This window comes from Platalea leucorodia (genome assembly GCF_965183815.1).
Source record: "Platalea leucorodia genome assembly, chromosome: 1".
In the NCBI taxonomy this organism is placed as follows: Eukaryota; Metazoa; Chordata; class Aves; order Pelecaniformes; family Threskiornithidae; genus Platalea; species Platalea leucorodia.
This window is the reverse complement of record NC_138823.1, coordinates 73,101,702-73,117,194: the sequence shown is the minus strand read 5'-3', so window position 1 is coordinate 73,117,194 and position 15,493 is coordinate 73,101,702. Positions and strand designations below refer to the sequence as shown.

General features: G+C 37.0%; 1 protein-coding gene across 4 annotated transcripts in view; it reads right to left on the bottom strand.

Moving 5' to 3' along the window:
- GALNT1 (polypeptide N-acetylgalactosaminyltransferase 1) overlaps positions 1–15,493 on the bottom strand; it is a 90,853-nt gene that overhangs the window by 6,164 nt on the left and 69,196 nt on the right. For all 4 annotated transcript variants that reach the window (XM_082323989.1, XM_082323987.1, XM_082323988.1 and 1 more), the window contains 5 exons: positions 12,193–12,400; positions 10,410–10,580; positions 8,839–8,956; positions 7,716–7,896; positions 21–160 (listed from right to left, as the gene is read on the bottom strand). In XM_082323989.1, the coding sequence (XP_082180115.1) occupies positions 21–160; positions 7,716–7,896; positions 8,839–8,956; positions 10,410–10,580; positions 12,193–12,400 (818 nt within the window). The remainder of the gene's footprint in view (positions 1–20; positions 161–7,715; positions 7,897–8,838; positions 8,957–10,409; positions 10,581–12,192; positions 12,401–15,493) is intronic.

The window sequence follows — 15,493 nt, the reverse complement described above, 5'->3', positions numbered from 1 at the left end:
TATGTAGGATAAAATCTTACCTCTCCCAGAGAAAAGTAATGGCGTGGAATCTGGGAATCAGGATAAACATTCTCCAGGTACCAGGAGAAAGGCTTGCACTGGAGCTTGCGTCTCAGTCCAAGTCGTGACGATATGTCCCCATAATCAACTTTAGTAACTCCTGCAGAAACAAAGAAAATTCTATTCAATGGCTGCTATTAAGCGTTATATAATTCCACTTAATACAAAAATCATCGGTATACTACACTGCGTGCATGAAAGACTTTCTCTTTAGAAAGTCATCTCTACACAAAGAAATGACTTTTTTTAATATAGCATTATTTTGCTTATATTCTCAGAGAGGACACATCAGTCACTACCTGTGTCTTCTTTTTCCAGATAATTATACAAAAGATGGAATCACTACATCAGTGCTACACATGACAATTTCTTACCTGTGGTTTGTGGAACAATTTGAATGCAGTTGCTTACTAAGTTATTAGAGGAGAAAGGCTGAAACCGTTACAGTCACTAATGCCATTCTATCCCCAGTGGCAACTGGGGTGCATATCTATGCAGCATAACATAGCAGTCTCCTTCTGTGGAGCAAGGAGAATTCCATTTTAATTTCATTCTGTAAGCCAGGTACCACCTGCTGGACCCTTCATCATCTATCTAACTGCACAAAGAAACAGTCAGAAAGCAGCCTTCATACAGGGAACGAATCCTTTAATAATTCAGTATTTGTTCAATATAACTGCAGCATTTGCAGGAAGTATGTTCACCATTAGGACTGTTATAATTTTTTTGTGGTATTTTGCTTGCCTTTTTTCTCCTTTGCTCCTCATTTATCAAAGTGCTCATTCTTCCTCTATCTTCCTACTCCTTTATGGTTGTTTTAATTCCTTCTGAAAATTAATTTGTGCAAGTCCCATCAGCAGATGGGTTGAGGAGGGTATAAATGATCAGTAGAAATTTTTGCCTCACCAGAATTAAGCACTATTGTCATTAATATTCCAATAATACTAAATAATTAAGGGTAGGATAATTTCTAGTTTTCAGGCATCACATTCTTTTTATATTTTCCACACTACACTCCATACCACAGAGGCCAGAAATAATACACTACAAAAAAAAAAACCCCAAACCAAACAAAAGCCCAAACCAAAGAAGAACAAAACCAAGTCGTAGCAATTCAAATTCCCCTCACAGACCACAAATATGGCTCAACTGGCCACCACACTATAGACCTCCAGGTGCATACGTTTTTCAGAAATCCCTCCACTTAGAGGACTGCGAATTACCTCCGAAATTGTTGACCTTTTGAAACAGTTTGTGACAGTTCTAAGTTGGCATACTGTGTTATTAAATCGACCTGCCAGCAGATGGTGTATTTCTACTCAGTTAAGACAAGTAACTGCATAATTTCAGCTAAATGTTTGTAAACATCAATAAAAACATTAGTAATTTCAATATTCCAGAAAGAAAAAATGCTAGCCAGGCTTTTAGGCTTAAAAAAAACCAAAACAAAATGAACAAAACCAAAACAAACCCCACCAAACAAACAAACAAAACAAATCCAAAACAAACCTAAAGACTTTAACAAAGATGCTGGAGAACTAGGAGAACTATACTGGTAAGGGAATGAAAGCAAAGGAAAGCTTGTTTTTAATGAAATTTTGAATAGTGTGAATGAAATTTAAAAATCTCTTGGACTAGAATCCCAGAAAACTTCAGTCTGGGCTTTCCAGTCACAAGAGAAATCCCAAAACCAAAAAACACAAGACAAACGAAAGAACCCCAAAACACTGCCCTATCTTCACCAAAGCAAATATTTGCTCTACACCAAAAGGAGCACTCTCTCAAAAGATGATGAAGTAAGAAGAGAAAGACTGTACCAACCACAGCTAAGTATGGAGTTAGTTTTTCAGTGATGGAAAAGCAGCTGATGGATGAAACAGTTGTCATGTCATCCTCACAACAACCATAAAATACTCAAAACTCATTTATCAGAGTTTGCTACACTGACCTTCAGAAAACAACACTGTTAAGGCTTTGTCACATCACTGAATGGCAATAAGAATTAAAGTCACAACCATAAAGAATTAAATGCAAAGTGATACTTGATAGCATACAAGCGTGCTGGTTTTTGAAGTAGCTTTAAATGTCACCATGTAGAAAGAAAAGTCGCAGCTGATTTTTCCCTCCATTACAATGAAATAAAAGGTGTGTATTATATTCCATTTAACCATTTTTAGTCTGAAATATTTTTAAAAAATCCTCTCTGAAATTAGGTCTGCACCAAACCATAAACTGCCACATAGAATACAGTTAGCACCAGGTTAGCAGATGCACTGAACAGCAGAACAGTTGCCTTAGGGGTGTCCTCTAAGGCTGAATTACTCTGTTTCCTAGGTTTCTGGTACCTTATCTGTATTACTCAAAACTAGCTTGAGTGTTCCTGCGCATTTGCACTATAGAGTACAGCAACAGTTACTTATGAGTAACAGTTCTTTTGGGGAAAAAAATGGAAGCAAACTAGGAAAACTGCAAAGTATAAAGCATATCAAAAACTAAGTACATGTCTAAATCATTATTTTCTCCACTGACTGGTAAAATTTATATACACACAACAGTGACATATACCTTCTAGTGCTTTTGTACTTGTTTTTAAAAGCTCAGCTAAAAAACCAAAACAAACCAAAAAAAAACCACCAAAAAAAACCCCCCAAAAAACCACCACAAAACAAGAATTAGATCAAATCTTCCTCCCAGAAGACAATTACGGCAGACTCTACATGTATGTGCATCATGAGGAAGACAATCATGTCCACTAATTGTTCTTTCAAATATCTGGGTTTGGTTCATTAGAAAAAATTAATACAAAAAATCAAAAACAGTATTTAACAGTACTTGCTACTGTTGTCTTTGCTTGCCCATTCAATATATAAATATTTTTTTCCCCAGCCCCCCCGCCCCAAACCCTAATTACAGTAAAAGCCTGGACCTTCCTGATGGTTCTATTTGTCACACAGCTTGCTGTTTGCTGTGGGACAATCACATGCTTTTTTTCCCCCACACATGCTTAAAGATATACTCAAAAATAAATCCTGGTAAGGCAAAAAACCCCACATCAAATCATCCAACCACACCATCACCAGTTCTTTTGTACAAAGGTAAGATTCATCTCAGCACTTGCTTGTGTTGTCACTATTCTTGAAGAAGTTTGGTATGCAGTACCAGACTCCTCTGATTAGTAATATAGAACGGTCTGTCCTTATACCTTTACAAAACATACATATAATGATGTCTATCAGCAGAATACCACTTCTTCAGTTTAATTTTCTTTTGCCACCTTGTATTTAAACTTCCCATCAGCCATGTTGCAACAGCGCTGCCATCCTCAAAATTTCAAAAGAGCTGAAGTTCAATGTGTGGCAATATATTTATGCTAAACTGCTTTGGGAAAAAAAAAAAAAAAAGCAGCATGTTGTCATCATGATTATAAATTGCTCAATCCTTTTCCAAAGCACAGTATGAAAACTGTTTCATCTAAAACTAGTCTTCTGTTCAAAATCATAGAACTTGTTTTTATTTAGTATTATGAAACTCGATAAGCAATAACCATTTAAAACCTATTTGAATAGCTACATTATTTGCATTCCCAGTTAATACTAATAGGGAATACTAGCTGAAAAGAAGAACACATGGAATTGCTCAGTACATATTTTAAACATAGGCTTAGCTACACTGCAAGATATGGACTCAGTCCCTTCTCTGTCCTCCTTATCAACCATAAATAAAAAGGTTATCTATTTCCAGTCTGTACATACTAAACCTTGACTTACCATGCTTGGCTAGAGACAAGTGCACGCAGCAATTAGAAATTAGGCCTACCGATCCAGTTTTCAGGATAACATCTATGTCTCTGTCTAGATGGCTCTTGCGCAAGTAATTCTTTTCAGGCCTTCTGCCTGTCCACTTAGCCCCAGTGCAATGGAAGATACTTTCTGGGGCAAACTTTTGGTCAACAATAAAATTAATTTCCATACAAGCTAGACAAGGCTCTACCCAAGCTCACCGGAGCTGCTTTTCAAGATGTCTTCAGCTCCCCAGCTGGGATGTGAGAAGCTGCTGAATGACAAGGATGCATGCTGGACAAGGAGCAGGGGTGCGCATGTAGGAGCTGGAACCCAGGCTCCCATGCAGCACAGGGAAACCACAGTCTGAAAGTATCCATGCTTCACCTTTAGATTAAGGATACCAACAAATTCTACAACTGTTAGTTTACCATTAATTAGTAGTTAGGAGAGGGTTAGGGGAAGGTAGCTGTGGTAAGCCAGCCTAATGCTTTGCAGCTGCTGCTGCGGAAAGGGGCAACTTTCCCTTGCTCAGCTTTGGATTCCTGCTGCACCTCCTGTGCTGACACAGGTGCTAACTTAACCAGTAAAGAGCCAGCCCACAGGGCAAATAATGCTGACAAGTTCAGCAAGTCGAATCAGTTGACATATATGAACCACCAATGAGTGAGGGGAGGTGAAGCCCTATCACCTGCCACAAAAAGCAAGGCACTCTTCTCACAGCAAGCTGTTAGACTGACATCGCCATCTCATGAAGCCTCACCATGGACAACCCAGTCCTAGTATTTTAGACTGGAGAAAGTGATAAAGGGCCAGCACTAGAAATAAAGAAGTGGCAGAGACCACAAAACAGAACGACCGGAGCCAGGAATCAGACTATTCACCTGCACTTGCTGGATCTGTTTTCTGAAAGCCTAAGAGGAAAGGGGCTGGGAAACAGGGCCCTGCTCTAAGGCATGACTGTGAGGAAAATTGTCAGCTAATGAGAAAAGGCTACAGCTAGTGCCCTTACTGCCAGGGAGAATAGCTGTTGCATGCAGTGAGATAGGCTTGATTTCGGCTGAGCAGCAGCTGCTGCAGCACTTTCCTGCCCAACCTTCATCTGTACCTAGCCACTCCTAAGCAGAGAAATGGCTTCTAAAATGTATGAAAGCTTAAAACAGACAAGTAACAATTTCTACTAGGCTGTACTTATTAAAGAAAAAAGGATTACAGGCTTACTTCTCAAGAGGGCAGCTTTCCATTTAACTACATTACATCAATAGTAAAAAGTCTCTTGAGTTCCTATCATTCAAGCAGTAAGCCTTTTTTTTTTTCCCAGACAGCACAGATTACATGAAGTGGGCAAGCTACCTGGGAATCTTAGGTTTGCTTTCCTGGACCAATCCCTCTGTGATTCACTATCTTAGGGGAGCAGAAGAGAACGGATATAAAGGAGGAAACAAATTTCTTGTTAGCTAGGCTCAATGATGCCTGTCAGTATATTACCTCCTTCAAAATCCAATTTTCTCATCCATGTCAACTAACGAGAAAAAAAACTGAGTGCACAGAGGATTGCCTGTTTTAATCACTCATCTGCACTCAGGCTTGCAAACCAGCATCAGCTTAAAAATCCTCACCTCGCTCCTTGCAAGAACTCCTGACACTGTCAGAGTAATATTGAAAGTACACGCTGTACTAGCAAAGAGTTTCACAGGCCGCATACTGTACTCTGCCAGAGGATCACTACACCATCACTCTGCAAGAACTAAACATTTAAATTTTTATATTAGAAGGATACCTGGAAAAACAGAATATGGCTAAATGAGCCATAAAGAAAGAAAATATACAACGCAGTTATAGATATTTACTGTCACCATTTCAAAATTTTTACGTTATTCTATTTTAAATTATTTCATACCTTTTCTCCAACAGGAGAACGCATGCATATTCCACAATACTGCAAAGCTATGAAAGAAAGTCCTATCAAAACAACAATACTACAAAATTCAAACAGTTTAACTCCTTTTGTAGCTTACGGTTAACACATGAAATGGAAGGACCATAGAAATTATCTGTGAAGTAATAGAGCCTTATCATGGTGTTCAGTAATTTACACTTGTTTTTACGAATTTGGTTATTCTTATAGTTACCTATTCCAGCTTCTTAGTACATTTTAAAATCTAGTTTGATGTGGAAGCATAAAAGCAATCTTAACCAAAAATGATTGCACCTATGCAGCCTGCCGTATGGGGATAGGCTGAGAGAACTGGGCTTGTTCAGCCTTGAGAAAAGGAGGCTTAGAGGGGATCTCATCACCATGCACCAGTACTTAAAGGGGAGCTACAAAGAAGATGGTGACTCCCTTTTTACAAGGAGTCACGTGGTGAGGACAAGGGGCAATGGGTACAAGTTACTCCCAGGCAGATTCCGACTGGACACGAGAGGTAAATTTTTCACAATGAGAACAGTCAATCGTTGAAATAATCTCCCCAGGGAAGTGGTTGACTCCGCTACACTGGACACTTTTGAGACTCAGCTGGACAGGGTGCTGGGCCATCTCGTCTGGACTGTGCTCTTGCCTAGGAAGGTTGGACCAGATGATCCTTGAGGTCCCTTCCAACCTGGTATTCTACGATTCTATGTGTGAAATGTTTCACAACTGGTAGGAATGCTTTCTCCCATTGCAGGAAGGATGGAGATACCTAGGATCTATGATTCTATGTATATACAATTTTTCTGAATGTTATATATATACATGTCATGTTTGAATCCATAATGCTTCATTAATAACTACAGAGGGCAGTAGCCATAAGCTGGTAGCTTCTGATTTCACCTAAAAAGCTTTGAGTAGCAGCAAGAATTATTTATTTTTAAATTAAAAAAATCCTACACAGTCTTATTTGAGTAATGCACTCTCTTAAGACAAAAAAATCACCATAAATCCACAGTCATTTGTTCTCACAAGTATTCTTAAAAGCTGTAATCTAAAATTTGACACTGTTCAGACTCACACTACATTGTATTACAGCTTTTAAATTTCAATACTAATGCAGGTTTAATAAGCAAGTCATAAGAAAATACTAGTTTTAAAGATATGTCTTTGGAAAAGCAGATGTGACATATAGAACTACCTCTTAGTATTTGAAGTCGAATGTCTCTAACGTCTCGAGCATTTAGAGAAGATGTCTATAGCTAAAGTTTGTCTGTCTTTTTTTTTTTTTTTTAAAACAACAACAACAAAAGTATCCTGCAATGCAAAGTAATAATTCAGTATTTCCCAGGCTTCGTTTCTTTTCCTGATTTTTTTTCCCCCAGAAAGTTTGAGTTCATAGGAAATTTGCTCTCATATTTTACATCCTCTTGTTTTGTTAACAATCATTTTAAGAAACACAATAAATATTATCACAGTCAAGTATATTGGCAACTTGCCCCTGTACTCTGGATAGCGAAGTGCAAACTCTACCAAGACAGAAGATGTTAACTTTTGCCACTCCTGCCACAAGGTTTCATTTAAATCACTTCTGATACATTCAACCTGGAACACCTACAGGCCAAACTCCAGCACATTACGAGATGAATTTGGATGGCTAGTTTTCAGCACTACAGTTGAGCTCTTTGACATTCCACTGAGCTTTAATTATCTTGCACAGGAAGCTCATTCATAAATCACGTGCATGTTTAAAAAGAAAAAAAAAGAAAAAAAGACTTCAGGGCACATCTCTGGCTAACAAAATTATTTTTCAATTACAACCTTCCTTTTTGTACATCTTGTATGAGCTTTGTCTTACGAACTTCAAAGCAATAACATTTTTATTTAAATGCTCATGTTCTTTCCTAGGAGTAATAACATTTTAATTCTTAATAGGTATTTCTCATAACCAAAGACCTGCTCACCTGGGGAAATGATGTAAAAAAAGTTTTTGAATTCATCCATCCAGACTTCTGCAAGTCGTCTGTTATTTTTGTTGATTATCTGCCCTGTACCTCCTGGAAAAGTGTATGGTGTTGCTTTTCTGAACACATGCCCAACATGTGAACAAGTAACAATTTCCAAAGTGCCACCACACTGCCAAATCTGAAAGTGATAGAACAATTATTGGATAGCTTCCAGCCGTTAAAAAAAAGTTTCAAAATGTTAATCACTTGCTTCTGTTCAAGTTGGAGAAACAACATTAATTGAGGTCTAGAATAAATACATACTGCATGGAAGAGAAATGTATGCCTCTTTTCTGCTCAGATACTCACAAGCCTAAGGTAGCATAAGAAAGAGTATGTCCAGCCTCACAGCAATAACGCATCAGCAAGAGACTACTTTAGAGAACTGGGCAAGCTGACAGCGAAGGAAGGAAAAGGCTCACATGAATCATGGGGAAGTAACAGGCAATCATCTGTCCAAAAAAAATCCATTATAAAATAGAATCTCCATGTAAAAAATCCCATTCACTTCCCAAGTAAGGTTTCTGAAAATACTTTCAAGTTTTACTGTGGACTTCTAAAAATGGCAGATTCAGAAAGCTGAACTACTTCAGAAGTATTTATCTATATACCCTTAGCTGATAAGTAAGCCAAAACGAAATAGTGCTATTTGGTAGGAATTAAAGTGAAAGCACATCCAAACAAACACATGCAATCATTAAGTTAGAAAACAGCAAGAAGAGAGTTTGTAACAGAGGTGCTCACATTTCATTGACACATTAAACCATACACTGATGACATCACCCTTAACTTATGCTCTCCAATTAGCTTTTCTAACTGAACTCCTTTTAACCTACATGCATTCATTCTTCAGAATGACCGTCCCAATCTTTTAATCACAAGGCTCTGCCAACTATTCACCATGCACTTTTCACTGACAGATACAGTCTTTGCATATCTCCAGTGGAGGAACTTGACGGGAAGCGAAGTGCTAACTGCAGCAGGAGAGGACACTGATGCAGGCAGCAGATCTGTATTTTACAGAACTCAGGATGCACTACCCTGAGTAACAGCACACTGAAAAGAGAAGAGTTTTACCTACCCTGAAAGAAATTTCTAAGTTTTCTCCACCCCAAATATCCATTCCAGCATCGTATGTTCCTATCTCCTGAAAGTAATCTCTGTCAATTGAAAAAAGACCTCCTGCCATTGTAGGTGTCCTGGCAGGGGGGGGAAAAAGAAGACAAAAATAAGCCTCAGTCACTATGAAAACATATACTTAAATACATTTCACACTTACACTGACAAACTGGCTTTTTATTTCCCAAGTTCCTAACGTGTTCCTTCTCAGTAGGCTTCCGTCCAAATTCAGTTACCATTGATGTACTTGCAAGTTCAAATTTTTCCAGAGATGGAACCAGTTAGTGACAGTTCTCCTTATTTTCTCACTTCAAATTGGAGTCTGGGTAGAGAAACAGCCCCTAGAAAGCTGCTGCCATTCCTGAGAAAGACTTCTGCCTCCAATGTTGGTAACTTATAAAAAAGAAACCAATTTCTTACAGGGAATTTATACTTCTGCAACTGTTCTTGAAAAAGTTATGGGAGGCCATGAAGTAGCCTGCTTGCTTTCACTATTAGTGCTTCATACAAGCAAATTGTCCAGTCAGGGTTACATCCAGATTTTCTTTACAAATTCCTTATTGGTAGAAAAAAAATGAAATTGTGCTAGTTTCTCCTAACTTTAGCAACATCTCCCAAACTTCAATTTTTATAGTCAACAAATACACAATAGGTAAATTATATATTAGGCTGACAATATAACTTTGTAGCTCAAGTATACAAATTATTTACACTTTTTGCATAAATGATTTTCTATCACTAGTCATTTTCCTGAAACACTTTGGGCTTTTTCTGAAAGACAGATAAAATATAAGCTAGGTCACAATCTAACCAAAAATTTATGTGGCTTTTTTCCCCTGAAAGGAAAGGGGGGCAGGGGGGGCCACAATACAATTAGCCACATCCCAAGAAGACCTCTGGATTTCTTAAATGAAAAACAAACAAACAAGAGTAAAGGCCACATCCTCAACTTTATGGTAAGTAAACATTGCCCACTTTTCAGAACAGCAAGGCCAGAAAATGTAAGTTTGCAATTGTTAAAAAGTACACATTACACACAAGTTACCTGTGTTTCTCATTACCTTTGTCATAACATCTATATGACATTCACCTCCCATCCATGCACTTTGAAGATGTTAAGTTTATATATGTATGCACACATACAAATATATACACACATATATGCCAAAAATCGATGCATCTTTTCAAAATATTGTTTACTTTGTTAGAATAAAAGATAAAAATAAGGTTCAATAAAACCAGATAAAAATGAGCTTCAATAAAAACCCGTGCATCAGTATAAAAACTAGTTAAAAGCTAGTAATTCTCCAGTAATTGACATAAAAATATTTCTAAAGTGACAAGCTGATTGCTTCCTTCATTGCTACCAGAAGTTACCAACAACCTATCCATGTAAAAACTTTTATGCTGTTCCTTCAACCAGACAAAAATAATGCTACAACACAATTCATTAAGTACTTACAGGATTAGCCTAGAAAGGATATGAGTAAACATCAGGTAAACATTTTAACCAATTTAATAATTTCTAATTACCTAACAGGAAGGGTTCGATCGCCTTTCCGTCGATCCATCTCTCTCTGAGGAACAGGATACCAACGAAAATTCAACTTCCAGTTGAATCCACCATAGGTCATGTCGGAACCTGCCATATATTCGAAGGTGTCATCGCTAATTACATCGATGATGGGACACACTACTGTTCTCCTAGAAAAAGGAAAGAACCAAAACCTATTAACTAAGGTGTCAAAACAGGTGTTTGTTTGGGTTTTTTTAAATTTTGTTAACACATACAGTTTAAACTTTCATAATGCCACCTCTTAACAACAGTACTCAATAGATTATTACCATGAAACATATTCAAATTCTGTCTTGCTAATTAGAGCTAATTCATCTAAAGGAAAATGTGTTTTTCTGATACAATTTTGGTAATACTAGGTCTTTTTTTAAAGAGTATCTGCATTATTACCAGTAATAAATATTCATCCCTCTGCAAATGGAAAAATTGATCACAGCTTTCTCAGTGCTACACAGTGATTGCATACAAAAAAAAAGTTTTTCTTTTCTACTTAAGGGGTCAAAGTAACTTGCATGTTTTGAAATTAAAGCTTGGTATTAGCTCTAGGGAAGTATTCTTGTGCACCCTTAGGACTAAGAAGTGATAGTCACTGTTAACAAAGTATAACTACTGCACCAGAGTTGACAGAAAGAGGCCTCCTTGTCCACTGTCCTGACTTTATTAAGACATACTCACAGAAACTAATTCTAATCATCTTAAAGACACTTAAGTAACCATCCTCAAGCAGGCTTCCTCTCTCAGAAAGCTCCTTAAAAAGACTCAGGGGTTGTAACAAAATTTAAAGGACTTACTTAGTTGAGCCATTTGCACAAATGATAACAATTTATGTACTGTAGTCTCACAAAAAGTATATTAATGATAACTTAAAGGTTAGTATTACATCTTAGCACAGTTCTGAACAAGGATTCTTTATTACTTGTACCTTTTTCATCATGTAATGCTATATTTTGTAACGTTAAATTTTAAAAGTGATTTTTATCTATAACCATAAGAACAAAACAGAGATCTGTAACACTGTACTTAATATCTAGTCTATTTAATATGCTGTTTACTAACAGACTAGTGTGCAACTACAAGTTACTGCTCAGATGTATGAATGTTTTATAAAGCAGACCATTCTCTCACTTGTGTTTTTTTTTCCTCAATACAATTTCCATCTCACTATCATAGATGTAAGTGTTGTGAGTATTGACTTACGATAGAAATATAAAGCTATGTTACTGCAGTGTAGACCAGTATGACTCCATTAACTATTCTAACTTTAGAAAATACATCCCAGAAGACCAAGTCATAGCACAGAATTCCACAATACAAATACGTTACGAAATAAAGAAATCACAATGAGAACCTGAAAACAGTAAACCTGACAGTTCTTGCTCACAGTGTTGGTGTTACATGAGATCAGGGCTCCATTTCTTCCTCAAGAATCTCTTCCCAAATTCATGAAGGAATAGGCCAGGCTGCAGACAGAAGACCTCAAATTCCACTGCACTCTCAACTCCATTCATGCTCAGGTCTCCTGCTATTTAACATATTATCCCATGCATCCCAATATAAGCTTCACTTTAAGCCAAGTTTTACTTTTAAAAAGTTGTACTGAATTAGCCTTTTATGCTTACACCAATGAGAATTTATCCAGCCCTTCAGAAAGTAGATATTTGCTTGTAGGCTATATTGTAATACTTGGAACATTTCTTAACAACTGAAAAAAACAACACAGACCAGTAGATGGATAATTACCTGTCAGCTTTGATCCTTGCCAGCAGAGGTTCAAGCCAGCCTACTGTACATTCACAATGAGCATCTAAGAAGGTGATGACCTGGCCTTTAGAAGCAGCAGCCCCCTTCAATCTGGCTCTAATCAATCCAGAACGCTGTTCCATTCGAATCACATGAACAGGTACTTTTAATTTTTTCACATAATTCTCCAGCGGTCTTTTCAAGAAGTCTGCAAAGAATGATCAAAACCATGGAAACTGTCAGTTACATAGTTTTTGTTTGGGTTTGGTGGTTTTTGTTTGTTTGGTTGGTTGGTTGGGGTTTTTTTTGTTTTTTTGATGAAGAGACTTGAATTCAGAGACATTTCCCCCTTTCTTTTCTACCCTTTTCCTACTTTCTCAGGTAGTTTCCTCTGCTGCTTATTCTACACTTCACAATATGCCTTTCCACATCTCCATGTGTTTCACTTGCTAGAGCAGGAAGTTCTTCCTCCTCTTCATTTCTTCATTATGGGAAACACAAAAATGAAGAGAGTGTAGAATGCTTACACAGAAACCAGATCAGATAGGCAAGTTTTTATTATGCAGCAGATGTGACTCTTACTTTCAAAAATATACGTGTGTTCTTGGAAATAACACTTCTCTACCAAGAAAATACAGAAAATGATCTGACTAGCTGATCATAATGGATTACCTCCTACAGGAATTTAACTTACAGATAATTTCTTTGCAAGCAGTTTAAAATACGATCAAATCCATTTTTCAATTGTGTTTTCTCTAGATTTTTCTGGCTAATATTTTTTCTATTAAATTATCACTATAACACCTAGAAACAAAAATAAATACAAAATCAAGCATACATAAATTAATATCTGTAACACCTGCAAACCTCAGCTTAGCTGAGGAACAAATTATTCAAAATAGAACAGCAATAACTGACTAGCATATGCCTAGAGACTCAAAATTACTTGCATTACAAAGAGCTGCCAAACTAACAAATTTCCCATTGCCAGGCACAGTTTTTGTCCATCATGAAAAATTAGACTATGATGGATGATGCCAAAGGACAAAGAACTGAGGGAGAATGCAATTGACAGTCACAGAAACAGACTTCTGCAATAACTTGCAGATTTCAAATCTGTAAAAAAGGCAAAATAGTCTTATAACACAGCTACAGAATATATTAGATTATACACTCAAAGCACATGGGATTTGTACTACAACAGTGCAAAGCCTGTAGTAGGATTCAGCATAAGATAGCAAGTACCTCATACAAGAATAAGCATGACACTGGAGGAGGGGGAAAAAAAAAGCGCTGCATGAAGTCTTAGCAGCTGTTTTGTAAACCTCAAGAGGCAGGGCTGACCTGCGAGTGATTACCGTTCCTTACCGCTGCTCCAGATGAATGAGTTCTAATTGCCTCCTCGTTTTTTTCTGTGCATTGTTGGGCTGTCAGTAAAACCCACAGAAGTAAGTTCTGACACATCTCGAAAGCTGAACTGTGCTAAAAGAGCCTAAGAGGTTGATAGATCTTAAATATTTGTCTCCAGAGAAACTCAGAGCAAGTCAATTCTTATTTTGCATATTAACAGAGACTCAAATGAATAAATGTTTATTAGTACAAACCAAGTGTGCATGTCTGAACATTTTGCAGGCCTTTTGGGGTTGAGCACAAACAGAGATCATTTGGCTGACTGAATCTGCAGCAAATACAGTGTCATCTCCTTTACAGTGTAGCTTTCCAAAGCCACTAATTTAAAAGAACTAGTATCATGGTAACATTTATAGTTTTAATGTACATGGCTTCCATGATATACACAAACAGAATAAAACAGTGAAGCATTTCTCTCTATGCTAACTATCTCATGAGCAAGTCACACAAATCACCATGTTCCTCTGCACATTTCAGGTGCAGTGCCAATAAGCTTTTAAAGTAGTTCTAACCACTTAAAGCCAAATGAATATGGGCTGTGACATTGGTCCTTGAATGCACAGTTACATTAACAGAATGGTAAAATTCTGCCAGGAGGAAGAGAGAGAAAGATTCCAATAACACAACTGCAGCGAGTCAAGAACTAGCATAAAACCGACGGTTACATTACAGAAAGTCATGGCCAACATACTGCATATAAAAATCTTAAGTTCTACCTACATGTTTTTTGTAAAGTATTTCAAATTTCGATTTATCTTTTCAGGTATTTTTCAAATTTTTTTCTCTAAGAAACAATCAGGGATGTGTGCAGTGTGTTCACTATGGAGGGAATAGGGTTAAGAACAGTCCTTCTCCCATGTTTAACCATGTCCATAAAAATATTCTTATGAACGGCAGTATTCCCAGAAACAAAATATTGTGCCAGACATTCAGTAACGGTGCCCTTAAAATATTACTAGAGTTTCAGCAAAATAAGCAAAAATGTCTCATCCCTACAAAAGCATGGACAATAACTCAGGCATCAAGATTTCTGGTGTTCCTCTGCTACCAGCAGTTAGGGTTAAATGCTCAAATCTAAGCAGCATGTTTTCCCTTCAGAGCACTGTCTCTTAGAGCAATACACCTCCCTCACAACCTGCTCCCTTAGTTCAAGTAGCAAGACTCTAGGGTTTTGGGCTAGTCACCCATCCAGAAACTGGTAGTTTCTTGTAAGGAGAGACTTGCTTTTTTCTTTAAAGAAGAGTGTTTGAATAGTCTTTTAATGCATGCAATACATTTTGGCCTACAGGCAATGCCAGAAGCAAGCTGTAGAGATGATTTTCTATACAAACCTATTGGCCATATTTACACTAAATCCTATATTAAACACTCAAACGAAAAATTTTATGCATTACAGAGCCAGTTGTTTACAAGTGACCCAGGATGACAGCTGAGTAAATTTTTAGCATTGCCTCATACACTTCAAACAGAGAGTGAGGTTTTAATAATATTAAAAAAAAAAAAAAAACCAACAACAAAAAAACACACCAAAAAACCAAAGAACAAAACACATACTTCTACTTGGGAACAATAATAATTCATGTATTTTCAGAGGTATAACTTTAGTTTCATTTAACTCTTTCTGCTGGATATTCCTTTCAAACTTTTTCTGTATCAAAAGGGTGCATAATTTTACATAAGACCATGGACAGTTTAAAGAGAATCTTCTGTAGCAGTAGCAGAACTAAGAAAGCCAAAAAAGCAAATATATTCAGTTCCAGTCAAGTAAGTGCGTAAGTTGAAAAATACTTTGTCAATTCTATTAGTCACATTTATATTCATACAAATGAAAAATTAAGTTTCAAACAATCTTTTTTTTTTAATTAAACTACAATAAAACACAGATTTATTA